At 39.1% G+C, this 27498-nt stretch overlaps 1 protein-coding gene across 4 annotated transcripts; it reads left to right on the forward strand.

Annotated features, from left to right (window-relative positions):
- Nucleotides 1–4469: 4469 nt before the first annotated feature.
- CUNH1orf159 (chromosome unknown C1orf159 homolog) lies at nt 4470–26927 on the forward strand. 4 transcript variants are annotated; one of them, XM_067567270.1, is made up of 11 exons: nt 4470–4579; nt 6367–6493; nt 11561–11718; nt 11885–11975; nt 14501–14576; nt 16568–16672; nt 17601–17666; nt 19562–19696; nt 21972–21997; nt 22522–22552; nt 24408–26927. In XM_067567270.1, exons 4-11 carry the CDS (start codon nt 11904–11906, stop codon nt 24503–24505), a joined length of 609 nt encoding a protein of 202 aa, XP_067423371.1. In that variant the 5' UTR covers nt 4470–4579; nt 6367–6493; nt 11561–11718; nt 11885–11903; the 3' UTR covers nt 24506–26927. The 4 variants fall into 4 exon arrangements, with proteins under 4 accessions (XP_067423371.1, XP_067423372.1, XP_067423375.1 ...); XM_067567271.1 differs by having other exon boundaries at nt 11630–11718; XM_067567274.1 differs by lacking the exon at nt 11885–11975.
- Nucleotides 26928–27498: the final 571 nt, after the last annotated feature.

A 27498-nucleotide genomic window follows, 5' to 3' on the forward strand; every position in this document is an offset into this window, starting at 1 on the left:
TCACACACAATCTGATTTTAATATCCCAAATCATTTTGCCTTAAGAAGTTATGAAACTCACTGGAATATGCCATTGGTCCAGATGAGTAAAGAATGCTCAGATATGTATGGCTTTCTACAATAACCCTCAGCCTCATGCCCCACTCCAAAAAAAAAAAAAAAAAAAAAAAAATTCAAACCAACAATAACAAAGCATTCTTTCAATGTGTAACCTAAAAAAAGCAGCTGAGATTTTTTTCCTGTCTTAGGTAAAAGAAATCAAGTTACATATCAAGCTGCCCTTTGCAACATTACGCAATGTCTTTGTGTGGTATCTTTCTGTAAAGTTAACCACTGCATATGCACTGCATATGCTTACCAAAAACAACCATTGCACATGTAACCGTGCATTGTTTGGGTGTTCTTGTCTTTCCCCCTGTGATCCTGTGTGTGACAGCCCCTTTTGCATCAGAGACCCTACACTAAGATCTTGCATTCTCCTGGCCCTGTTCATCATTTCTCTGTCTGTCTGTCTGTCTGGCATCTGTCAGTATTTCAGTAACTGCCCAGTTAGCAGTTCTGAGCCACAATTATGGAAGTCATAAATGAAAGGTAACTATATAGAAAGTGACAAATCATAAAAAGTAGGAAAAAATAGACCTATCTAATAAAACAGTGCAGAAATGATGCAAGACAGGCATTAAACTTAGTTCCAGAATACTGAAATGTTACCTACATGCAGCAGAAAAAGCATCTTCCCTTCTCACACCAAACACTTTCTCCTAATAAGCATCTAGATGTTACGGTGTATTAGAAATACCATAGGGAGACAGACAATAGATAATATAGTCCAGAAAAGTTTATTGCTGTAGCCAAAGCTCCCTTTCTCATAGCCTGATAAATATAGTTTAGTATCTCATCTTCCAGCCAATTCACATGTAGTAATAGGTATTTTCTTTCCACAAGTATGTTTTCCTTAATTTGGAAGCAAACTTATTTATAATTCTCCCTAATGTCTACTCAAGGGATAGTTATCACATATTAGTAGATATTCTTTTGTTTATTTTAATGATTGGCAACAACATCTTGGGGAGATGTCTGGACACATTACATGGGCAAACCTTGATAGGCAGAGCTGTCGACCCAATACAGTACCACTATAGAATTATTTAAAAATAAGTATTATAAACACACTGGCTATATTTCAAGATCAAATTCATATAAATCATACATCCATATTTAGTTAATTGCCACAATATGCCTATTAGCTTGTATATTGCATACAAAAAGGATGTAATCTTCCACCATCCTCACTCGGAAAGATTACTGCAGAATTGTAATGGGACAGCATGCCCAGTTTAGGTAACTTTAAGTAGATTAAGTAAATAGTTATTCCATGCTGATGAAATTTGTGTCCATGATCATACACATGGAGTTTGAGAGAACCCTGTTCTAATTTTTAAATGTCGCAGTAGTACTGAATATGGGAATTCTAGCATTCAAGAGGAGGTATTTAATGTACGCATTTGCATTGTCAACATCCGGAGTTCTTTTCCAGCAATTTTATTTCACAGCAGCGTTGGTCTGAGTTCTACAAACAGAACAATTTCAAGAACTGGGTGTATTTGTCAGTGCATAGATTTCCTTCTATCTTGTAAATTATAGAAATGTTACACTGATTCCAGGTTTAAACAGTGCACACTTTTCCCCTGCATCTGCAAACTTATAAGCGGCATATCTTGCCTTACGCAGAAATGATGCTAAGTTTCACAAACTTCTCAGATATTGAACAATGTAATAAGTTGTGGTATTGTATACACTATTCATAGGCTTTAAAGGACTGCCTCCTACATGCACTGGAACTGTACTAATTTTGATGTTCTGCCTGGGGTTTTTTGTGCTTTATATTCACCTATATGATTTATTTGTGAAACTTCTGTAGAGGGATGATGGGAAAGTCACAAGAACATCAAGAAGCTGCAGAGCAAGTTTATGGTGATATATTTACCAAACAATAAATGCAAACCACAACACAGTAAAAAGAGGAGGAGGAGGCACGTATTTCCTGACTATGAAGTCATTCTACATGTATAGTCGGTGAACCGAATAAAAAGTGCAGAGGGATGTGGGGCTGCTGACCTTTTTAATTGTCTGATTGGACAAAAATATGTGTCAGGACACTGGTAATGCAGCACTGTTAAGTCAAAATGCAGGGTCATTACAGTATGGTTCACTACCAACCCATTGCAATTTTATGGGCCATTAAAGTTATTTGAAAACCGGTTATAAAGAGATGTTCTCACCTTGAAAAATGGTATTTCTCTCCAAAATTGTTGCACATGAGGTTACTATATATGCAAGAAGTTAGCAAGAAAGCAAAAAAAAAATGTTTTGCTTTTTTCATTTTGTTTATTTTCTGCATCTGTTTATCTGAAGTTGTTGTTATAAATCATCTATCACTATGGTGTCTATGTGCCAAACAGAATTAAAATGCAGAAAGCTTAAATTCAAAATACTTTATCACCTCCCTGAGCAAGGTGGGATGGGTTGTACTGTATGTTCACCTTGGGTGGATGAAGTTCTAGGAATACTATCTCAAGGTTCAGCAGCATCTTTTTGAGCTGAGGTTTCTTCGGCCTTGTTCGTTCTCAAGGAGCATACTTGAAATTAATCTCTTCCTGTCTGATTTTTGTTTTTGTTTTTTTAGGCATTGTAACTATTCCTTTACCTGCTTTTCAAAGTTGATAATATAGAAAAAAATCAATTTTCAAAACGTAAAGCTGAAACTTACTGTACAAATTTTTTAAGGAGCTCCATTCAGCTTTCCAGATACACAGCCATGTAAATATTACAGTGAATCTATGTGTATTTGACAATATTTTGTGTTTAGTCAATTACACTATTGTCCAGTAGTCAATTAGTAAGTTTCTCCCTTGCTGAAAAGACCTTTATAAACATCAAGAGTAGAGAAATTTTCAAAGGATTTTTTAAAGATGTACTCTGGACATAGTATTTAAAAGAAGGATTTAGACATTGGATTTTTCTTAACTAGCCAACCGGCAGTCTTTCCATCTAATTTTCCATAATCTAGGCTTGTCAAAGAACACATGATCCTATGCGATTGTCGCCTTTATCAGTTAGCCCTGCAGAACTTTTGTTCCATTACCATGAAATTGCATGGTCATGGGGAGAGTAACTGCTCTTCCAGTATTTTAAAGGATGTCCCTTATTTCTTATCCCACAGTATAAATGAACATAATGTCCCCATGGCCTATGCATGGGTCAGATAGGAGGGAAAATAAAACGTGATACTTTCCCAATCTCTGCGCACTCGGAACAAAATGAGATGCCATCTACAATATTCTGTAGATCTTCAAAATATGATTGTCCCTCTTCTTACTAGCTTACATCAACAGTGAAATAGTTAAGAGCTTTCATGTAATGTTTCATGTTTCAGAGTTAACATCACATGGAGGTGTTCACATCTTTCTGGTTGTAATCTGTCTGCAGACACCATGTCGGTTTACACTTTGATCACATTTTGATTTCCCTTTGCACCCATAAGAGCTAGAGTTTTTGGTTTGTTTAAGTGAAAGCATGGATTCTGGAGCACAGGACATGGCAGTCTCCAAAGAATAGTTCCACCTTGCCAGCTCATTTTGACCCCTGGTCCAGTATGTCAAGAAAGGATGCCCCTTGTCTCATATTTCAGCAATAATCCCTCAAAGGATCAGACACTGATACCAGGGTGAGTCTGTGTAAATAAACTCTGCAGGGTGGGGGTCATCCTTTTGGAAATAAGTTTGGTCCCGTATTTCACGTCTCTCCTTGAAAGCGGGGTGCCGACCCAAGTTACAATGCAACCAGGTGATGTCAAGACACTTGTGTAACATCTGCAGCATTTGGGGGGAGCAAAATGGGGACAGCCTTTAAGAATCCTGGAGGCCCATTCTCCTCACCAGCCCCTTGCATTTATCCTGAAAAATCCTGTCCTAGCCCCATTTCTTTGCATCCATTTTGTAACTGACTTGATGGGATGGGGAAAGAGGATCCAGCTCTGTGCCCCCACCACCCCATTCCTCCCCAACCCATGTGGCACCAGGGTCCGGCACAGGCTCGTGGCATCCCGCAACATAGGGGTCTATTCCCCATCCAGCAACTTTTCCCCTCACCTGCTCCCTCCTCCTCCTCCTCACTCCTCCAGGGGCGTCTCTGTCTCCTAGCAACGCTCAAAATGGCTGACCCGCTCGGTGATTTCTGGGAATTGTAGTTCTGGGTACCCCGAGCGTCTCATCCCTCACCGAGGCTAAGGACTATATTTCCCAGTAGGCAGCGCGCTCCGGAGAGGGGCGCTCGTCGAGGAGGAGGCGCTGCGGGGGTTCCCCGTGTGGTGGGGAGGACACAGGTGGGGGAAGCGCGAAGTACTCTGGGAGTTGTAGTTTCGAACCGAGAGAGAGACTCCCCGGAGCCACTTGGCTGGAGGGCACAACAGGACTACAAGTCCCAGGGAGACGTAGGAGGGAGCGGGCAGGGCGCCGCTTGAGGGCGGGGGGTACGAAAGGGAACCTGCTGGCGGAGGCTCTGAAGGCTCCTCACTCAGGTGAGGGGGTTGCCGGGGGGCTGCCGGGTTTGAACCTCACCTGGGGCTGCCGGGTTTGAACCCGTTCTGGGGGTGCAGAGTCACTCCGATGCCTAGGCGAGACCCCGCTGTTCCTCCCATCTGCCCCGCGCTGTGGGGGCTCAGGCCTGCCGGGTGCCCCAGTGGGGGGCTCCGGATCGGGATCCCCCGCATCCTGGGGTGTAGAAAGGGGGCGATGAGGGGTCAGGCTTCCCCCATTCCCTGTGGTAGGGCTCTGTTTCCCCCTGTATTTGGGAGGGGGGATCAACGCCCCCCATATTTGGGGGGCACAAGTCAGTGTGAAGGCCAAAGCCCCCCATTTTCTATACATGGGGGACATTGAGGATGGGGAATGACTAGATGCCCCTTTTTTCCTTCGGAGAGGTGCGAAGAAATGCCCCCGTCTCTTCTTGTAAGTTTCCCCCCAATACCCACCTTTTTAGGGGGGGACAGTGAAGGACTCATATTTGCGATTCAAAATGTCCCAGTACCTCGTCCTGTAACCCCTTCAATACACCAATCTTTTTGGGAGCTGGCAGTGGGGAGAGTCTCGTTTGAGATTCATTTTAGCAGGATTTGCGAAACCTGGTTCAATCCGAATGAAAAAGGCTTAAAAAGTAAACTAAGCTTGAATGTGATTTAAAATTTGGCACTAAAACAGGCATAGCAAAAATGGTTCATCCTAGGATCAAGAAAGGTTCTCCTAAAAAAAACCCCAAACCTTAATAAAATCAAGTGCCTGTCTTAATGTTAGTAATTAGTGAAATTTCTGGAATGGGAAGGAGCAGTTGCACAAAGATTTCAAAGCTGCAGACAGAAAATAGCTTGTTGTATTATATATTTAGCAAGCAATGTGAACCACAGAAAAATAGGGAGAGGGTGTGGAGAATACATTCCCTGGCAAAGAAGCTACTGTACATTTTGACTCCGGGAGCGGTTGCAGCAATTTGGTATGTTGTAAAGGGAAGCCAAGGAAATAGAAATCTTTCTTTTCTTCCTAATCCCAACCCTTACAAATAAACTGTGTCAAATCAGACCTCTACCAAGTCGAACACCAGGAAATGCCCACATTTTTTATGCTGATTGGACAGTACAGAACCGCTCTCCAATGATAGAATTTTTGTAATATATCCTTCAAAAAAAATCACTTGTTCATATTATCACAGTTTGGCAGTCCTGGATTTTAGGTTTTGTTTTCAGGAAGTACTTTTAAAACTGTGTTTACCCAGTTTAATCTCTTTAATTGCACAAAATCAGGCTTAGTAAGTATCTAAAGCCATTTCTAAAGCACCTGTGACAGTGGCATGTAACTATACTTTGGCAACAAAACCCTGCCAACATTAATTTCTCTCATCAAATTTTGAAGGTAGCAGTAACAATGGTCATTGTAGAAGCAGTTATTGCCAACTTCTGGCTGACTGAACAATGATGGCAGTTTTGGGTCACCCAATGGCTGCTTTAGGCACATTTGAACCATGTTAACTCCCTCTCAGTGGAAATAGGGTTTAAAGTGAGTGCAACTTTCAAGTCTTGCAGATGGAGTGAGAGTCTGTTTCAGTGCTTGCAGGAGGCCTCACCTATAGGTAGGTCAACTCTGTAGGTCCCAACTAAACTAGCACAGTCTTTATCATTGGTGTGTGTAAGGAGAGCAGGAAAAACAGGTAAGGAGAGCTGGAAAAACAAGTCTTTTTTTTTTTTTTTAAAGCTTTCCTTTGTAAGGGATTGTGATAAGCACAGCCCAAATAATTGTCTGTCCTCCTATTGTGTAGGTTTCTTGCTAAGTGTATTTGCAGCATGAATGGAACCTAGCAGTACATGATGTTAAATTCCTCTCTCCTGAAATAAAAAGTGTTTATGGAAGATACAGTACTTCAGTATGAACCTCTGAAAAATTTGGTAAGTGAGAGTTTTTTGGCCTTTGCAAGTATGTGGTTTATGAAACTGGGATCTAAATTATTTTGCCTGTATGACATCCTGACAGTGATGAGCAACTTAAGATCACTTCAGAACTAAAAATGCATTTGGCAGAGAATGGAGCTGATAAAATGTCAAAATCCTATCTAATAACCAGAGACTAAATCCACCTGAAACGTATGCACCACATTTCTACCGCCCACTCCCTTTCTTTTTCCTTTTTGTTTGTTTGTTTTTATTTGGCCTGGATCTGGAAAAAACGAACTTACTGATATAAATCTTTCATAATACTGGGCTCAATGCTGAAAATACACCTAAACTAGTACAACTGATTACTATCCTTAAGTTTTGTTGTTTTTATAAAATCCTGGATTACAGAAGCACTCCTGCATCCAGGGAAGGGATAATTTTCTGGTTGTCGGGCTGCAGAGCCAAATAAATACTGCTGAGTAAAATTGTAAAACATGTAGCATATATGCATTAGAGCACATGAGATCAGAGCTGACAATGACTTAAGGTTTTAGTTTTTATTTCTGTCATTTTATGATAGGAAATATCTATTGTTTAATTGTAATGTCTATGTTTCCAAAGTAAAGTATGTTCACACCTGAGATATAAATACGTTTGGTCTGGACTCCAGTTTGTGTGTAATTTTTTTGAAACCGAAAGTAAAAGCCCTGCCAAATGTAGTACTTACCAGAGAATTGTTTTTCTAATTTGCTTGTAATTTGTTTCATTATGCATTAGCTTGTTCAGAATATATCTCCTCCTGTTATATTTTAAATTCTGAAACTTTACCTATTTAATCTGAGGACTTGTCAGTAATGTCAGTCTAAAGTCAACAATATTGCAATACTGATTGCATAGGGGATGTAGTATCTTTTCCCTCTAGTTAAAGTTAAAACTACTAGTTAAAGTACTGGCCATGGTGTTAGTAATAAGCCTATTACTATTTGATAGCTAGGGGCCCGTGTCAAATGAGTTGTATGGTCTTGATTTATTTCCTAGTAGATGGATGTCCACAGCACAGATTACCATCGTGGTGCGCTATTTGGCTATGTAGCACTTCTCTTAGCATGGAGAATGAGCCACTACAAGCTGTCTTTATGCAAGGCACCCAAACAATTGCAGCAGAGCTGAAGGAACTTTGCATGTGTTTTACCTATTTTATTAATAGCAAACTTGAGTTTCTAATTCTTGCTGACACCTTTCATGAGTGTGACTTTTAATTTAAACAAAATCTGTGAAGTTACCGGCATCATTTCACTGAATGTCTATGCCTAATCAGATCAATTATTCTTAATTTATTTACAGGTTTCCAACCTTCAGCATTTATTTCCTAAAAGTTACCTGGGTGCAGGGTGCATTTTTAGGACACACAGCTTCTGGTTATTTTTGGCACATATCTGGTTTTCTACAACTCCAAGTTCAGTATGGCATAGCTTCTCTTGGTATGAAGTTTACCATAATATATGGATTCCAGGAACTAAATTTCAAAGATTAAGTAGACATAACGTATTTTCAATGTATTCTTCTGTCTTAAAACAATTACTGGTATTTGGTATGACTTTTTTCTATGAGCAAATATTGGTTCAAACAAAATATAAAGATGCCTTTATAGTTTGAGAGGGAGAAAGATCAATGCACTGCAAAGATTCAAAGGCAGTTTTATCCGATGTCCTATTTCTGCTAGAACAGCTGCCGGGGAGATATTCTAGTTCAGTACGATCATTAGCAGCTGTGAACAAGTATCTGTCCATAAATGTAATTGTCTCATTGTTGATTAGTACTCTCATGTATTTCAGGGATGGAAATACATGCGGTGTGGAGCCTATGCCATAAACTTGTGTCCAACAAGAAAGAGTACCAGTCATTCTGAAAGCAGCTAGTTACTGATGTTTTCTAGTGCTGAAGATACTCAGTTTTTCTCTCCTGAAAGATAAATATATGTAGATGACAGGAAAATATTTGTTCGAACAGTTTTCTGCTCTGATTTCTTTCAATATTTAATTTTAGCATACTAATGAAGCAGATATCGACACATTTGTGCAGAGAGTCCAAGGTGTTAAAAAATTGATCAGCACCTGGCTATAACTGCTGGGGACGTTTTCTCAGTGAACATCTTCTACAATCAGAGGCAATATTTACTTTTTTGAGGAGCCTGAAGTATAGAAGATAAGACAAATTCTGTCTCTGAGAGTTGGCTGTATTAATGAGACAACAAATATTATAAATATACACACTGTCAACGTATGCTTTTTGAAGCTATAGAATTGATTGCTGTGTTGAACTGCTTGATAAATATCAAAAATAGTATTGGCTCCCCAGAGCAGCGAACGAGTCCCTTTTATGTAGCTCTGTAAGTAAGTACTCCATGTGCCGAATATATTTTTGAGTCAAATGTTTAGAAATGAGGTCTACTCTCTTCTGAAAATTCTAGTCAACATGCTTTGTTAAATCCCCTAAGGAACCTGGATTTGGTTTTGGTTAGGGGTCTGGGCAGTAGAACACATTTTTTTTTTTTAATCTTATGACATTTTTGGATCCTTTTGTCGATTGCACTGTGAATTACAAGCAAAGGCTTTTCAACTTTTTGTTTACCATAAAAGCATAAACATATAGGGTGTTTTAAACTGGAATATTTTCCACAGGGTAAGTCATTTTGAAATGTTTACCTTTGTCTGGTTGTAAAGCCAGTGTAATCTGCATTATTCCATTTTCTTACTAGAGGGAATTTTGTCACGAGCACTGAATGCATTTCCTCTATAGGATCAGTGTACTTTCTTTTGCTTTTTTAACCTGTATGATTGAATTTCTAAACCCTTGTCATAGTAAGAGGACCTTAAAGTAAATCCTCTGGAGTCTTTTTATTGAAAGGCTTTAATACTTGAAACAAAGCTGTATCTACATAACTCAAAGTAAATTATTCTTAGTATTTATATAACCACTTTACATTTTGATAATACCAAACAAAGAATATTCAGAATAGCCTTATGAGGGTAGGTATGTGTGTTGTCTATTTACAAATGTGTAAATTGAGGAACAAAATAATTGAGTGTCTTGCCCAAAACTGTACAAGAAATAAGTGGCAGAGTGGCCTAAATCCAACATTTATGATTTGTTGGCACCTCGTTCTGTGTTCTAATCTCTAGACAAGGTGTCTCTTTAAGTAATCGCAGAAGAACATTGATCATTGAGGTTTTGATTAAAACTAACAATGGAGGTTTCAAACATCCTGTTGAATGATACACCTTGTTTTCACCAGTTGTTTGGGGATCTATTCATGAATTATAAATTTATTTCCATCCTGCCCTAAAGATGTCCAGTTTTGTAATACCCAAATCTGAATTTTCCCCAATTCTTTCAGATGCACTTTTTCTTCTGGAGTATCTCCCCTCATACTCTCAAGAGCCCATTTTATAATTTGAGGTCACGCAAAGATCTCCCTTCCTAATGCAGGGCATTCAGCATGCACTTCATAACATAGAAGCCAGATATGGCATAGCTGTTGTTCCTGAGGTTCATTAATTCTCTGTTATAAATGTCTCATTTTGGAGAGCCATTTTGTTCATGGTGGATACATACACTTTGTTTCCAAGTACTGTAATCTGCACCAAGTAATAGCCAGTCTAATTAGGTGCTCAGTCTTTTCCTGGGGTCTTCAATTATCTATGTCAGCTAGTGCCAAGTACATAATGAACTTGAACTGACTGCTTATCATTTGGCAGTGGTGTCACTTTATTCATGTGTGTAAATTTAAATTTGAACTGATGAAATTGTGGAAGTTGTTGGATTGACACCACTGGGGATGTCACATTCTTTGATGTCCAGAGTAACGTATCCTGTGCAGTCTTTTCCCACTCTGCTCTGCCAGTGTGCCTAAATCATCCCTGACTGGGGGGACCTCTTCTAGGGGGAAGAGAGGTGTGTGCTCTCATAGCCTATTCTAATCCTCAGTCTCTAGGCTTACAAGAGCTTCAAAAGGGGCTAATTATAGTAGTGATCACTGTGAGGTGGAACTTTTTCCTACTAAGACCACCAAATTGACTGGTCCAATTTTTGGAGTTAGGGACCAGAAATATTTCTAACTATTTTATCTTCTGGTGTTAGAGACTTACAGAAGTTAATATTTAAGGATATTTTCTCTCAACAGGGTTATCAGGAGTCAAATTTATGTAACTTGTTTATGTGGGTTCTTTTAGCTTTTTTTATAATTGGTCAAGGTTGCATTATGTGACTCTCAGTAATTTGGTAATATCGTAAATTATTTTAAAATTCACCCACAGGATACTTTTTATGCAACATCACTTTTAAATAACTAGTTTCGGTTTATTAAATGACACTGAAAACCCATCTGGAGCTTTCAACCTGCAGTCAGCCATTTCTAACTTTTTGGTCCTATTAAACCTCAATCGCGAGGTCTTTCGTGTTTCCAATTTTCCTTTTATACTATGAAAAAAATAAACTTTCAAAGCAGCCTAGCTGCAGGAAGAGCAGTTCAGAAAAAATGGGTTTGGCTGCCATTGCCAGCAGAGTGATGGGTTACATGGTGGTGACATAGCACGTGTTTGAACACCACAGTCAGATCAAGGAGTTGAGGATACATTTTTGGTTAGCTAGACAGTTTATTAGTATGGAAAGAAGGGGATCGACTTCCATTGGGGTCCTTTTGGACCTGGCTGGAAAAAACGGAGAAAAGAAGACACATGTATGTAACAATAGTTTGAAAAACTATATTCTGCTTTGTATGGAGATACTTTAATGAGATTATTTTGAAACTATTGCTGCCAGAAATCCTGATTAGCTAAACTTCTGTTTGAATTTAGTAATGTTGCATGTTAGCTTGTAAACTTTATTAAGACTTCAAGTCTCAATGCTGGGGAGAATAACTGTGGCATTGCCTTTCTGAAGAGCTGTTACTCTCTATTCTAACACCAATCCCTTGCAGTTCAGTGCTGCAGCCGGAGGAGTCTGTTGTTGTCATGGGCAGGTTTATCAGTGATGGTGCCAGGCAGTAACTGTTCGTATTGCAATCCCATTGATTTTTAGATCATGGGTGTGGACTAGTCTCTGCATAGCCCTGTTTGGAGCAGACTGATAAGGCTCCTTGTTTCCTAGCAACCACATGGTCTGCCATAACCAGAAACCTGCCCCTCTGCAGCTGGAGTGAAAATTCTGAATGTCTCAAATTTGTACCTGTAAACAAGGTAAGTCTTTCCCTCTGCCACGCTGAATCTAAAAGCCTTTCTGTTCAGTTAAAATTAACATTTCAGCAGAAGTTTGTTTTGGATGCAGACAGAGAGAGAGAGAGAGCGAGAGATTCTGCCTTCTTTGTCCTTAATATAGTGCTCAATTCTCTCTCTTTTTATTTAGACATTTCTCATTCCTGGGCATGGCAGCGCCATATGTCCTTCTCCTAACTAGATTCATAGCTGAAGTTACCAGCAAATCCACTGAAAGTTTGGTATGTATTATATGCCATAACTCTACGTGAAGTTTCATTCTGCTTTGAATGAAATGGAGTTAAAAATATGCTAAATTATGTTAGGCAGGAAGTGAGGGTTTTCCCCCTCAAAATGCTGTTTATAGGTTTGGCGATCACAGGAAAAGGAGTACACCCAGAACTTGCCAGTAAATATTAATATCAGCTTTTCCTTCGTTCAAGCAGTGTTTGCTGCCAATTATCAATATGGTAGGTAGACTGAGCAAATTGTGCCTGACAAAAACTGCATTATTGATTGGATGCTCTGTCTAGACAGTTTGACAGTGAGGGTGAACTTGCTCTGAATGCTGCCTGTCAAAGATTTGATTCCACCCCGGGCACAAACCCACTGGCTAGAAAACATGAAGCTGGTCATGCTCTGAAAAACATAGATAATCATGATTTTGAAAGCATTTAGTCTTTCAAGCTGGTTGACAGAACAATCGCTACAAAAGTAGCCCAAAATACGGAAACCTAAAATCAGCTTTAAAAAGCTGCCCAAGGTTACAGAAAACTGCTGCTGCCTTATTGCACTGTGAATGGGCAGAAATTTATTGTTTTATTAATTGATGACTTCATGTAATAACGAGTACTATACTGGGTTAGTTTTGACTGAGTTTGACCCTTTAGTCATATGCTTGGATACTAGCCTGATTTTTTGTTACTTTCCACCAGGCTCAGTGAATCTGTGAGTTTTGAGACTTGAACAGCTTGGTATTTTTGACAAAAAATCAGATTTAATACGACTTAGTATCTTCAGAGTGTTAATCAAAACACTACCTAACTAGCATACAAACTATTATGCAGCACTTATCTCATAGGATTGTTTTGTAGATTTTTGTTCCCATATTACAATGAGTTAAGTGGACTTTGCCCATAGTTACGTGGTAGGTCAGTGACAGAGCTGGGAGAAGAATTGCAGAGTTCCTGGCTCCCGGCTCTGTGCTCAGTCCACTAGCCATATTGTTTCAGAACATTTTTTTTAGTCCTATGAGGAAGTAGTTTGTGCAACTTAAATGACACTCTCTCTCATTGCAACATGGATATCCAGAGAGAGAGAGTGGCTTTTCCATAAGGGAGGAGTTATGCTAGTAGTGTATCTCTTGCAAAAATACATCTTTTTATTTTTAAAATTTGGCATCAGGTGTTTGGCTTGTTTACATGAATATGAAGTGTTCTACTGAGCGCTTTCATTTTATAGTACTGACATCCTAACAGTGAGAGTGTTTGCTTTTTTTATAACTGAGTCCTACTGTCGATGCAGATACACGTTAAAAAGAGAGCAGCTTTATTCAGTGCGCTGTTGCACGGGAGCTTGGTTTTTGCCATGATTCAGATACTCACTCACATTCAGCATGTTTTTCAATTGCAATATTAATGCAAATCTCCCTTTGCTAAAGGTGCTGTATGAAATTAGGACACTCCAATACATATATGAAGTTTAATAAAAAATCAGCCTTCTCCTCACTTTGGTGTAAGGGGGAGGAATGAAGACCCTCAGATCTATGCACAGAGGAGACCTAGCTTAGCTGCCCCTGCAGCAGTACCCCTAGAGCCCACAGAGCACACTGCAAGTCTAAGATCTGTGCAGGGGAAACCAATGAGGATTAAGTGAGACAAAGTAGACATGCATCATTCTACACATTTACTATGGAGTCCCCTCTCTGGTGGGAATCCCCCTCCAAGGAGGGTTTCTGGGACAGCTCTCTCCCAGGGGAATCCTTGGGGCCACTAGGATCCAGAGATGCTGTGGAAGCACAGACCCGCACCCATGGATGATCCTGGCCTCTTGCTGATCCCCTGCCACCCTAAAATCTGCGGCTTTCTGAATGGTCCTATGGCCTGTTCTGTAAGGGGCAAAGAAAATGATTAGGGAAAATCTGTTGAGATGGCCACTCTGAGAGCTCCTTTTCCAGGGTTTTACCTCAGGAGAGTGATCCAGTCCATGGAAATGAAAAGTATGCTGTTCTAGAAAAGTTGGCAAGTACTTTTACAACATGGTTCTGTGAAGTCCCATCCAAAATCAACACTGACATGTAGAAAAGTTCCAGTGGGGTAGCCGTGTTAGTCTGTATACAGCAAAAACAATGAGAGTCCTGTAGCACTTTAAAGACTAACAAATTTCTGCAAGCATAAGCTTTCGTGGGCTGTATCTGACGAAGTGGGTTGCAGCCCATGAAAGCTTATGCCCACAGAAGTTTGTTAGTCTTTAAGGTGCTACAGGACTCTTGTTGGTTTTACTGACACGTAGTTTCTTTTACATTTGTTCACAAAGCCCTAATTTGGGCAGTTGCTGACTGGTCAAAATTATATCATTGATATAATCCATTGATATCTGTATCCCTCTACTGCTGATTATTAAAAAATAGTGACAATGCAGTGCTCATTGATACGGTTTCAACTGCCACTGTGATTTTTTCCTTTTTCTTTAGTCTGTACTGGATTGAGCTGTGTTTTTATTAAAGCCAAGAGCTGTGGGAAATGTGCTGTAATATTTTCCTTTTTAGGTTTCACAGCCAGAATGCTGTATGGATGTGTTGGATGCAAACAGCACCTGTCCAGTCACCAACCAGTGCAGTCCAGGTACTGTCTTTGTCCAAGAGAAATTCGTAGAGTATTTTTCTATAGCCAGTGGCAAAACATAGAAGCTAATTAATTTGTGAAGGAAAGAAAAGTTGCTCTACACATGCATCTTGAGTAATGTTCTCTGTATGAACACATTTAACTCCCATTAATGCTCATGGAAACTGCATGCTCACATGGGGAGGATAATAGCATGGCTTTGCTGAACTCGTTTTTTCGTTTTCACATAGCATAAAGTAGTAAGATGCAAAGTGTACTATAAATTAATACTTAAAAGTGCATGTGACGTAGAAACAGCAAAAATATAGTAATGTACAGCTAAGGGAGCAGGAAGAACGACTTAAGGCTTGGCTAATATGATGCAAATGTACTATCTCTTATTACCAGGAAATGATGCAGGTTCCCTTTTGTGCCACTTACAGCAGACTTTCAGAGAAATATTAGTTGATTCCCACTTCCTTTGTCATTCTCCAACAATGTCAGGAGAAAAGATGATCTTTAATGTTTGTAAAAATGAAGCATTTTTTCAGGTGAAGTGGAAAGCTTTAAAAGTAACCAAACTCTTCTAGACTCAAGATCAGTAAGAGAACGTATAGACTTAAATAATACCGATTCTCCGTAAAACTGAATAATTGAAAATCACTTTTTCCTTTTCTTTCTTATGACTAAAACCAGGGGTGGTTCTGTCTTTTCCTTATATTAAAATACATCTTAAGCTTACGTTATTTTTCTAAGCTAAATGCTTTGCTGCTCAGTTACTTAACCATTATATGATTACTACATTCATTTCTGTTCTTAAATGATCTGAGATGTGGCACAAACTGTTGTCCATAAGTTTTATAGATTCACATCTTTTTAAATCACGTTATAAAATGTGAATCTACTGAAATCTTTGGTGTCAGATAAAGTACTTCGTTGCTTCCTTCTTATTTACTGTAGAAAGCCTTTGCCCTTACAGTGGGTGCGTTTGTGTTTAGATTAAATGTCAGATGTAATTTATTACTAAGGGCATCAAATGTGTAGCTTCCCTCAGAGAAAAATGTAACAGCAGAGCTGTTTTCAAATCAGAGCTTTACTAATAGTGTGCTTTATGGGATAATTGATCCCAGTTTGGCCCAAGGCTCTGGAGGACTGGATTTTAGCCAACATAGTGAGTTTTTGCTTTAAAATCTAGACTGTAACCTAATCTGTCAGTCTTCTAATCATCAGGCTATTGCGTCATAAAACACATAGTGAAGCCACTACTGCTTTAGTCTATTAAATAAAGTTGGTGTTGAAGACGTGCCTTAGCTTTTTTTTTCTGTCTTATCAAAGATAAAAACTTGTGCGTTTAAACATAAATTGAGGGACTGAAGACATCACTCCAGACAAAAGTGTAATCAGTTTTCGGCCCTGTGTGGTAGGATGGCTGATATAAAAGACCCCACTACCTGTCAGGGAGTAGTTTAAACTGGCCTGAGCCCTTGTAAACTGATACAAACTATACAAACCCAAGGAAGTTTGGGCAATAGAAAAATAGTGTATTATGGGCCAACTTCATATTGTTCATTACTAGCTGTCGTGTGATTGACCGTGTTGAGCCCAATATATTCTGATGCAGGAGTTCCTTTCCTGGTTCTTAGCATCTCTCTACCTTAGCTTGTGATACGATACACACATGTGGTATTAAATCTTGTTTTATAAGGATGGGGACCATGAGGGTGCAGGAAAAATGTAAGAAGGGAGGTTCCTTCTTTTCCAGTAGTTTTTAAGGGATGGCAGGGAGAGGGTGATGCAATTTTCCTTTTTTTTTCATAATTTAAAAAACTAAACAGTGAATGGAATTATATTAAAATATTCTCCTAGCATTTGCTTGCTTGTAATTTATTTCTTCTTAATGTCCTTTTTATGTAGGATGCCTTGTTTTCCTATTGCAACGGGCACATTAGAAATTAAAGCTCTTTATTTGGTGTAGTATAATAGTAAACAAGAGACATTTTGTTGTTGCACAGGTTGCTACAGACAGTGGAATGATGATGGGAGTAGCAGTTGCATTAAATGCAAGAATGAAACCCCTCCTGTTGTGTCAATTTCCAATCTGACAGACTGTAGAAATAGTAAGTCATCTGCCCTCCCTTTAGCCTGATTTTTTTTTTTTTGCACTGGGGTCACTTTGTACAGACATTCAGTCCAAACGAGACTATCTTGTAAGAGGTTTCCGTTTCCATTCCTAGTTTTTCTTCTCTGAAATCTCCATCATTCTCAGAAGACCCTACTGTACCTGAGAAGCTTTGGATGACAAACCCTTCAAAACCCATCAGAACTTTCCTGAAATCAACCAGCAGAGATTTCTGTAGAGCTGTGTGAAGCACAGCATCCCATAATCTGGGATCTTTTGTCTCCTAATATCCTTTAGACACCTTTTGTTTATATATTAGAATATCTGATCTTTACAACCAAATGCAATACCCAAAACATACCTTTCTGTGGCTTTTAAGAACTCTCATTATCCGTAACATGCACAGCTCTGAAACAAATATCAAAATGGTTTTAAAAAAAAAAAAAACTTGCCTCAAACAAATAATTAACATTGAATTTCTTGAATGATTTAATCTCTATTGTTAAACAGGCATTTGCCGTGGGCACATAATAAAGACTCCTTCAGGCCTCAAATAGCTCTTTTATTCAGGAAGCTGGACTGCACTAGCTAGTGTGTAAGAGGCCCCATTTCTCATTTTTATTCTCCTCTGAGCCATGCACTTCATTTAATTAATATATCTTTTAGCAAAACTAGCGGAAGAGCTACCACAGGTTCATGTAAGGGTTTTGGGGCAATGCAATAATGAATGATTCCCTCTTTTGCCAGAAGAGGGCGATCATGCACCTCTTCTTTATCCCTCCCGAAGTGGTAGAGATGCTGTTTTGGAGTACTATTATCTCATGAGAGAAACCAGGCATCAGATATGATGGCTTATGTCACTCAAAACCTTTACTAAATCCGCACTGAATTTACTGCTTCATAAAAATGCTTTTTTCCCCATATAGCTGGTACCAGAGGAATGAATATTCAAATGAATATCAGTACCATAACCCCCTTTCTACAGAACATAGGTAAGTAAATGGAAATGTTTTATATGGGGGGCAGCCCTCTAAAGCTTTTTCTGTTGTCCTCTCCACCCCCTTGACAACATGGCGTTTGATATGATCTTGGTGAGATGTTTTCTCCCATATTATTAAGTGTTGCAGCCATTTTAGAATGTTTAATTATTCCAGACAGTAGGACTTTTTATTTATTTTAAAGAGCCAAACTTTGAGAGAACTGCATTTCTTCTACAGAATGGCGTTTGGTCCATCCTATTGTAGTGATCATGAAGCAATTATCTCAGGGGGAGAGAGACAGTTATGCCAGTTACTTGCCAATTGATTTTTAAATCTGGTGCTGCATCAAGTGTTGTGGGGTTTTTTTTTGTTTTGTTAGATCTGATGCCTAGCAACCTTGACGGGCTCTTCTAGAGCGTGAAACGTTTTGGTTCTGGAGCTGGTTGTAAACTGTACTAGTCACTTCAGTTTGACTCCTTACATGTATTGTTTCTCTTGTACTGCAAGCAAATAGAAATTGCAAATAATTAGATTGCTCAAGTGTGGGACACTTAATGTGAATGCTCATGCAATGAAAGGGTGAACAGCTGAAGTGTGGGCCACTATTGGGCCAGCACTGAACTGCTCTAGAAAAACCACTTAATGTGAATGCACATGCAATGAAAGGATAAACGGTATGGTCATAAACCAGATTCATGTACAGTTGTGTGCTATTCAGACGCCTTCCAGACAGCTCTGCCAGTGCACATAAATCTTGACCTGCAGCGCCTTTTGCTGTTCTAACCCTGTACTTCTCTGGCAGAGCCCACCAAAGATGCCCGGTTGTGTTAACTTATGATCTGCACAGAAGGGGTGTGGGAGGTCTAGGATGTGAGTAAGCTATTGATAGGAGTCTCATGATTCTTGGATTCTAGTTTATTGGGAGTATAAAACAAGTACTGCTTGTTTCCTTTTGTCCTACCATTTGATATGATACAGGCAAATCATCTTTGCAACTAGCTCTGTGAAACTTGTACCCAAATGATGAAGAAGAGCTATCCTGTCCAGGAAAATTGAGAACTAATATAAAGCTCTTTTAAAAAAGCAATTGCAAGTTTTAGGGAACGTCATTGGGAATTTAAGACAAACTACAGTGTTTTACTAAAACTCTGTCTAGGCCTAATGTTTAAAATCTCACTGAATATCTTGTCACCCTGACTGAGCATGAAACAAACTAAAAAATAGAATAAAGCCAGAATTTTTACTGTAGTAAAATCTGTATTCCATTTACAGTAAATACCAGAGATGTGTTATATCTGCTGGTTCTCTGTCCTGAACACAAGAATTTCAGCATTCCTCTGCTTTGTAAAATAAATCTGTGCCACCTCATGTGATCATGACCTTAAATAAAATAAGTGGAGCAAATGTTTTGGAGAAAACGTTTTCCTAGTGTCTAACTTCCCTTTGAGACATTAAAAATTGGTCTCCTCTGAAGACAGAATATTGTACCAATGATCTGACCTGATCTGGCCAATCGTGTATTGGGCAATTTAACTTTGCCTTAAGTGTGCTTATTAGTTTGATTACTAATCCACTTTTGTTCAATGGCTGGCAATACTGGTTTGAAAAGGATAAAAAAGGAAACACTTGGGACCAAAATCTATGGATGTGTTCAGGAGAACAAATAATTAAGATGGTGTAAGTAGAGGCTAAAACACCGCAAAATTAGCATTGGAGGACGTTCCCTAACTGTTTTGATGAGGCTTTGTGTCTGATATTTTGGTACACAGAAGTAATGTTCATTTCTCATCTAAATGTAAGGGAGTTACTCTGTATTTTCCATAGCAGTGATGGGAGAATAAATACCTTTGCTCTTTGTATCATAGGGATATCCAGTAAATAATAGGCTATTTCCTCCGATTTCACAGGGGGCCCAGAAGTGGCAGCTTCTCTGATTTTAGGGACATTTTTCATCAGTTTATTCCTGATACTGTCTGTGGCTTCATTCTTCTACCTCAAACGTGCCAATAAACTTCCAAGTATGTTCTACAGAAGAAACAAAGGTAAAGTGTTTGTAAGTCATTCTCTGTTTAGCTGGAAATTTGAGAGAAAGCCAAAACCTTTTCCATATGTTTTAGACTTCCATGTTCTACATTATTTTTAAAGCAGCAATTGTAATCTGTTCTGTGCAATTCTGTACCGGGACCAGGGCTGTTCAACATATGCATAAATGAACTGGAAAAAGAGCTAAACAGTGAGGTGGTAACATTTGCAAATGATACAAAATTATTCAAGATAGTTCATTCCAAAGCAGACTGCGAACAGTTATGAAGGGATCTCACAAAACTGGGTGACAGCAACAAAATGGCAGATGAAAATCAACATGAATTGATATGTTTTGCAGCAATACGGAACGTATTTATTTTCAATTTAGGTTTTGCACAGGTGCCTTTTGTGTGGCATCAATGCCTAACACCAGTTGAATTTTATGGTTTCAAAGGGTCCGACAATCCAGCCCTTCACGGTAGATGGTACCTACTGGTCTATATCTGGGATAAAAGCCAATGCTATCTGGACAGGCAGCATTTTTGTAGAGTTTGACAATAATACTTGTCATCCAAGGCTCTCAAAACACTTTACAAACATTAATTAAGCCCTACAACACTGTTGTACTGTACCGGTTTTACAGATCGGGAAACTGATGCACAGAAGGACAAGGGATTTACCCAAGATGAGGGAGCAGTAGCAGAATTAGGAGTAGAACCAGAGATTTCTTGTTTATTCCTCTTCTCTAACCACTATACTTGCTTCTCTGTTGCACATAGGATTACGTTGGACCCACAGAAACAGAGGACTGACACCTTTTATGGCAGGAATTCTTTCATTTTATAGTGAGATCTTTCCCCCACATACACTTTTGCTCATTTCTGCTTTTGTAGAACAATATTGGAAAGAAATGTCAATCTGAAATGCAGCTCTGTAGCTATAATCCAATGAGTTGAATTCCATGAAAGCCATTAGAATTATACCAGGTTTAAATTTTGCCCAAAATGTAATTTTTATGGCGTCACCTGGAATTTTCAGTCTTTGCAGTTGCAGAATATGTGTAAAACAGCTCTGTACATTATCACCCCCTAACATTTCCTGGTCGGAGAGCAAGTGTGTAAATATAGTGTATTTAACTTTTACACAGGAAGTTTTGAAATAATATAGAAATTGAAATGTATCTGTTTCTCTACTCATCTGGACCCCTTCCCTGTCCACACCACATGCAGTAGCTGCCATTTAAGAGCTTCTACCATTTTAACAAGGAGCTACACTTAGAAGCTAAATGGAGATGAGGGGATGGACCTGACTAACAACCAATTCAGAGCAAGACAGTCTCAGCAGAAATCAGTAAATAAGAGCAATAAACAAGCAAGGAGGAACATGAAATCAAAGTGACACACAGAACTTCAATAACTTAATTGCATAGCACAGCACGAGTGAATTTGATGCCTCTTAATGTAAAGTGTACAATAATAGACACCTAGAGTCTAAGTTATTTTATGCTTAAAGGAATTGTTACTATCATGAAAACTGACATTGAAACTGCTCTTACAAGTTTCTTTCAATAGGTTTAGGTAGCACAGATCTCTCTTTGTGGTTCATAAGTGGGTCAAGAGCTATCATGCTGTGACATCTTTAAATCTGGCAGGTTACCAAACTTATGCTGTTTAGCAACATTTAGACTAGAATTTCCACTTTTTGTGCTGCTAGTTCCCTTTTGTCCTAACATGTCACAGTGTTGAAAGTACAGTTTCTACATGAAGAAGAAGGGTTAAGAGCCCACCGGAGGGAATCTCTTAGGGGTGCTACCAGGCTGAATTTCATTTTGCCTCACTTTTGCTTTGGTATCTCCCGGTTCCTTCTGTTGCTTCCTGACTGCTGTATCCTTCTCTCTCCCTCTCTCCACACCATTTGCTGCCTTCACGCACTGACAGCTGGCTTCTACTGCTTTCCTTCCATGACAGCTCCTTCAAAGTGATGCTCCGGTGGCCCTCCTCAGGGAGCAAAATAAGAACTGATTTAATCCTGTAAGAATAAGTGTTTCCTGGAGAGCTTGGGAATCCTGTCCTTAATGCTCAAAAGCATCTTCTGGGCAACGTGCTCTGATTTCAGATACTCTTGAATTGATGTCTCCCACAAAGCAATGCAGGGAGAATTCTCCTTCTAGTGTTGGTTGGAATATTGGCCTATAAGATGGTTCATTCTGAAGAATTTCTACAACATATATGCAAATGAAGCAAACAGTTCCAACCTTCTAGAACAATAACGGCTTGTCTCTTTTCCCCTTAGCATCAGTTCTACAGCCCAGTGAAACAGTAAGTAAAATCATTCCTTCTAAGGGGCATAAATGTCTTTCAAATAATGTTAATTATTTATAGAGATACTGTCGGGTCAAATTTTTGGCCCAAATCTAGATTTTTGTAGAAATGGAACTTTTACAAAACTTAAGATAAAAAGAACTGTACCTGAATTACTTTAAAAATTCCAATCAGAATTTAAAACAGGTATTCCCTGCAGTTTTTATAACCCAGACTTTACAGCACTGTATTGGTGTATGAGAAATTGGAAGTGGAATTGACTAAAAAAATAAAGCAAGTCTCACAAGTTGATTGTCCATCCTGAGAAAAACACAGAACTAAACAGCATTAATAATGAGAAAATAGATTTTTAGAATTTATATTAGATTTTATTCTTTTAAGGAGTTATCACAAGTGAGGACATTTTGCTTATTAAAAATAATTGTAACCTTAGTGTCCACTTCTAGTTTCTGTAATATTAGAAAATGCAAATGCAAAGATCTTTTATATTTGACTCGGTCCTTATTCTGTTCTTGCTGCAGGCATCAATGATACCTCCACCTACTTCTTCAGGTAAGGGTCTGTCCAGATTTGAGGGATCTTTAAACCTTACTATGAATATTTTCACCTCCAATAACTTGCTCTGATAGCTTTTTCTTTTTTCTTTTCCCTTGTTGAGATGTAGTTAAGAAACACAAAACTACCTAGAAATAGCCCCAAAAATCTGAGTCTCATTGTGGGAGTGCCGGGAATACCCAGAAAGAAATTAAAAACAAAAACAAATATAAACTCCAGAAATCAAACCACAAAGTCTGTTCAGAGAACAGGTGTGACAATGTCTGTAATATTATCATTTGTTAATCTGGTGTCATTAGAGTAATTAACATGGACAACTATATTATCTAGTAAAAGTATTGCTTCCTTAATGGTGTCTTTGGCAGCTAAGAAATAGATGGCTTAGAAATGGATGAGTGTTCAGATTTTCATAGGTATTCAAAAAATGAATTATTCAGGCTGGGACATGTTTTCAAGGCTAGGACATCTTGAGGATTCCTGGGTGACTCATTTTCAGGCTCAATGGATTGAAGCATGTCACACCTCTTGAAACAAATGACACTTACATGGTGTTTGGAACATGAAAATTGTGGGGGGGGTTGGTAAGGTGGTTTTAATAATCATGAAAAGTTCAGGCAGTGACCCGTTCCCTGGAGAGATACTCATCTAATCGGTCCTCTTTCGTTCGTTCTTTTTGAACACACATCCTTGCAAGTAGTGCTCAGTGTATAATTAAATAATCCATTCGAGGAATGTGTTTGTTTGTTTATTCTTAACAAACATCCATTGAGAATTGCAGGGAAAAAAGCAGACACGGAGGCCACCAAAAAAAGTAGCAATATACTAACAAACATTGTTCTCAAAGCTGTAGCTATCAGTGTTGTTGATGTGCAAACAAGAAGGTTTAATAAAAGAGCCATATTGGCTACTTCTCCATTCAAAACATGGTAGAAGGTGAATTCAATCACTATTTTTGTCATATGAAAAAGTAAGCACTCTTTCATGTTTCAAGTATTTCTGAAAACAGTGCAAAGTTTAAAAAAAAAAATTCATTGACACATAACATTGCAAATGCTACAAAACTGTATTTGCGTATTTTACATTTGGGTATCAAAGAAACTTGTACTGCCTAGTAAGATAAATCTAGTAAAGTTATTTAATCGGGACACTACTGAAGACTAGCCTAATGCTGTGTATACCTGATCTGTGTACTCTGAAGACAATGATGAAACTCATATTGAGTTCAAAGGAAGACCGATCAAGCCTTCCAGGAACTGGATAAAATGTTGGTTTTTGGGTGAGTTTTAAACAAGCCTTTTTTTAAAAACAAAAACAAAAAACAAGCCAAACTGTTTACTTTCATTGTGTGCGTGTTGTGGGTTTGTTTAAATCTAAGATGCAAGAATTAAGGTTTAAATCTTTGTTCACACAATCTTCATTGTTTAGGCCTTCCTGCAGGCAGCATGCTGACTCTTAGCCCGAATTTGTTCTGGGCTTCAGAGGCATATAATCTGATTGAGCCAGGAACTCCTGAATTCTAATCCTGACTCTGACCTTTCTGCCTTGGTTTCTATAGCCATAAAACACGAATAATACATGGCTTATCTTTGTAAGGCTGAAGATGGAAAAATAATAATGGAAACATTAGTAACCAATGAGTACCCAATTTGATAAATAATTAAAGTGCTTCCTTCAGAAGAGGTGTGTTAGTGGGCTTTTTTAATATTCAGCCATAGGTCAAATTTTCTTCTCTATATTCTAGAATGACGATAGATGCCTTGAGATCATTGGCTGACATGTTTAAGTATGAGTTAATCATGAAGGCATGACTAGATAGCAGGTGCTGACTGTGTGTCTGTGTCCACCCTTCCAGTTCGAAAGCCACGCTACGTCAGACGAGAGCGGTCGTTAGTGATGTCTGCATCCGCTGCTATGATCCCTTCTGCAGAAACCAGGGTCAGCAATGTTTAGCCGTCAGTACTTCTCTGAGGACTTCGTAACCATGCAGTGTTGGAGAAGTTTTCTGTATACACTGAAGTGCCAGGGAAACGTCAGGAATAGCTGACCTAAGCCGAGCCACTGTGTCAAAAGGGTTTGTGCCAAACTGGGACAGAGACATTGAACTAATGCAAACATGTTGACTATAGGATATATCCAGTTCTGTGAACTGCTTTGGTGGGCTTGAAAAGCACTTTTCCGGCTCTGTGGTTTCATTTGTCTCCTAACAGAAGCTATGTTAAATCTGCAAAGGATCTGCCTTATTTTGGAACACTTTCGGCTTTGGCAAGATCCTTTTTCCTGAATTGTGATAGGCTCACTGGCTGTGGAGCTGAAGGCCTCAAGACAGCAGGCCAGCATAGAGTTTTGGGATTTATCAAGAAGGTGGGCTTGTTTAAAGGATCTGTTTGTATATGTTAACTCTAAGTGCCATGGCTTTAATGCTGCAGGAAAATACAAGTGTACTTTACATACAGTATCTCGATGCAAAAACTGATGCCTTCAGAAGCATCTTCTCATTCACAGAGGGCCATGGTTTTTAACTGTAGGTTTAGACCCACTATGTCCAGACATTGTAACCCTAAGTGCTGCTGAAGTCTGTGGACAGCATGGATCTGAACTAAAGCCCATGAAGTTGATGGGACTTTTTCCAGTGAATTTCATGGGTTTTTAGATCAGGCCTTACATGGGGATCCATTTGCTGTGGCTTAGCAGTTGATAAACAGCGATTTCTGCCCCATTGAGACACCCACCTTTCCCTCATTTCAGCATTGCATGAGGGTGGCTGGTGCAGTCTAAAGGAAGGCAAACTCTCTAAGCTTGGTTGAGCAACCCTGCATCACCTTGGTGAGCATTTACACACACTGATTTCAGTTGGAGTTGTCACGAATTCTCATCAGCACAAATAAGGATTTCACAGTCTAGTCCTCCATTGGTGCACATAAGGCCTACAGATCAGCACCTTAGCCTTTGAATTCCCCCACACACCACCTGCCTTTGTGCAAACCTCACTACCACAATGGGTCCTCTAGAGGAAATGACACGTGATGGACTTTTGTCACCAGCCAGTGGTCACCATCATGATTTCAAGAGCACAACAATTGATTCTTCTTTTTAAAAAATGCTAAAATACCTGTCTCTGGCCAATGTGACAGCCACATGGAGAGTGTAAACCTCACCATTCATATGCCCCTCTCTGCCTATGGTCAGAGGCTTGTTCAAAGGTATATATAGTAAGGTTTAGGGTTGTGACAGGGAGGAGCTGCTAGTTTTTTTTATTAAATGTCTATTTTATGCACTTTTTAATGTAGTGTAAATTATTTGCATTTCTTTCTTGAGAATGGAATCTCTCATTTTGCCGCTTTCCTCCGGTGAGGTTGAAGACAGTGGGGTTAAAGAAGAAGCCCTGAAGGAGCAGGGCCTGCTAGCCATACACACTGAATCACTATATGTAAAGCTTTGACTCCCCACCTATGATTAAATGAAACCTAGTTTTAATTGCTATTTTTTTCTCTAAAATTTATCAGCCACAGAAAGTCGGGCCGCTTATGAGAGGGGAAGTTTCCGTTCTTAAGTACTGTATGTGTATGGTTTGTCTGTTCCCAAAACAGGAGGTGGCAGTTTTGCCAGCGTTATTTTTTATGTCTGTTCTCTGTATCAATAGGATTTACCTCTGATACAAATGACATTTTGAGGTGGTAGGAAGATGTTCCAGCTATGAACTGACAAAGTGTCAGAAACAACTTAACCTTATAGGAAAAAAGTAACTATGCAATGATACAATGCAAAGATATTACATCTTTCATGGGAGGGAGTGTCTGCTTATGAATCTGTCAATGAAACTGCATCCTAGCTTAGTTGCTCATCAATTCTTTCCATACATAAATCATCATGAATGGGTCATTCTCTCCATTGATATGTGTGGACTGTAAATAGCCCATGTCACTGCTACATGTATGTATCTGTGTCTGATGAACGCTGTCTGATCCTTAAGTGTATCATTGTAACAGTTTAGTGCCAAGTTCAGATGCTCTGTTTCCTCCATTCCCAAGACAGAGTTCAGGTTTCTCCCTGCTAATGGTAACATTTTCTGTCAGACTTTTCAAACACAGCGAACTTTATTCCCATGGGTTTTGTAATTTGGGAGCTGCTCAGATTACATCAAAGCTGTCTGACCCAACTGGATCAGTAGAATCTACTTAGTGTTTTGCACTGTCATGTTAAATGTATAGTGTGGAGTTGTTGTTTTCTCCCCCATACGTCTGGCTTTATTAAACACTTGATGACTGAGTTTTGAGCTATAAATGGTTAATTCAAGGACAAAGGATTGATATTTAATGTACTGGGGTATTTTTAAATTGTGCCAAAATAAACACCTTTCAGCTTTTTTAACCATTGTTGAGGTCATGCTTGTATTTCCTTTCTAAGCACAGGAAGAAAGGGGCGAATTTAGCACAAGAAGCAGATCACTGATCCACCTCACTTGGCGTGTTGCGTCTTCCGGAGCTCAGGTTTCAGGAGACAGTAAAAATGTCCATAATTCTCCTGTCCAATTATGCAATATGATAGCAGAGCAATAAAGGGCGAGGAAAGCAGAATTCCTTGATGCTGGCACAGAATCTATTTGCCTCCTGAAGAACTCAAACTTTTTCCCTTTAACTTGTTTACCATTATAAATGTTTGTTTACAAGGATCTAAAGCGAGGACTATACCCCCTTTATGCCTGAATTCAGAGGTGATGGGCCAAATTCCCTACTGACAATAACTCCACTGAAGTCAGTGTAGTTATGCTGGCTGAGAATTTGGTGTGAAGTAAATGGTGGTTTAAATTTCATACCACCAAACTGGCATAAGGTTGTGTGGATCTGGTACCAAAGAGACAGAAGAGAGTACCAAGAAAAAATCTAACACAATGAGGCTGGAAGGTAAAGTAGACCCTTCCATGCCTGAGAGCGGTGTAGTGTATC

This window comes from Emydura macquarii, unplaced genomic scaffold (genome assembly GCF_026122565.2).
Source record: "Emydura macquarii macquarii isolate MOO-44397 ecotype Brisbane River unplaced genomic scaffold, CSIRO-AGI_Emac_v2 contig_2768, whole genome shotgun sequence".
Taxonomy (NCBI): Eukaryota; Metazoa; Chordata; order Testudines; family Chelidae; genus Emydura; species Emydura macquarii.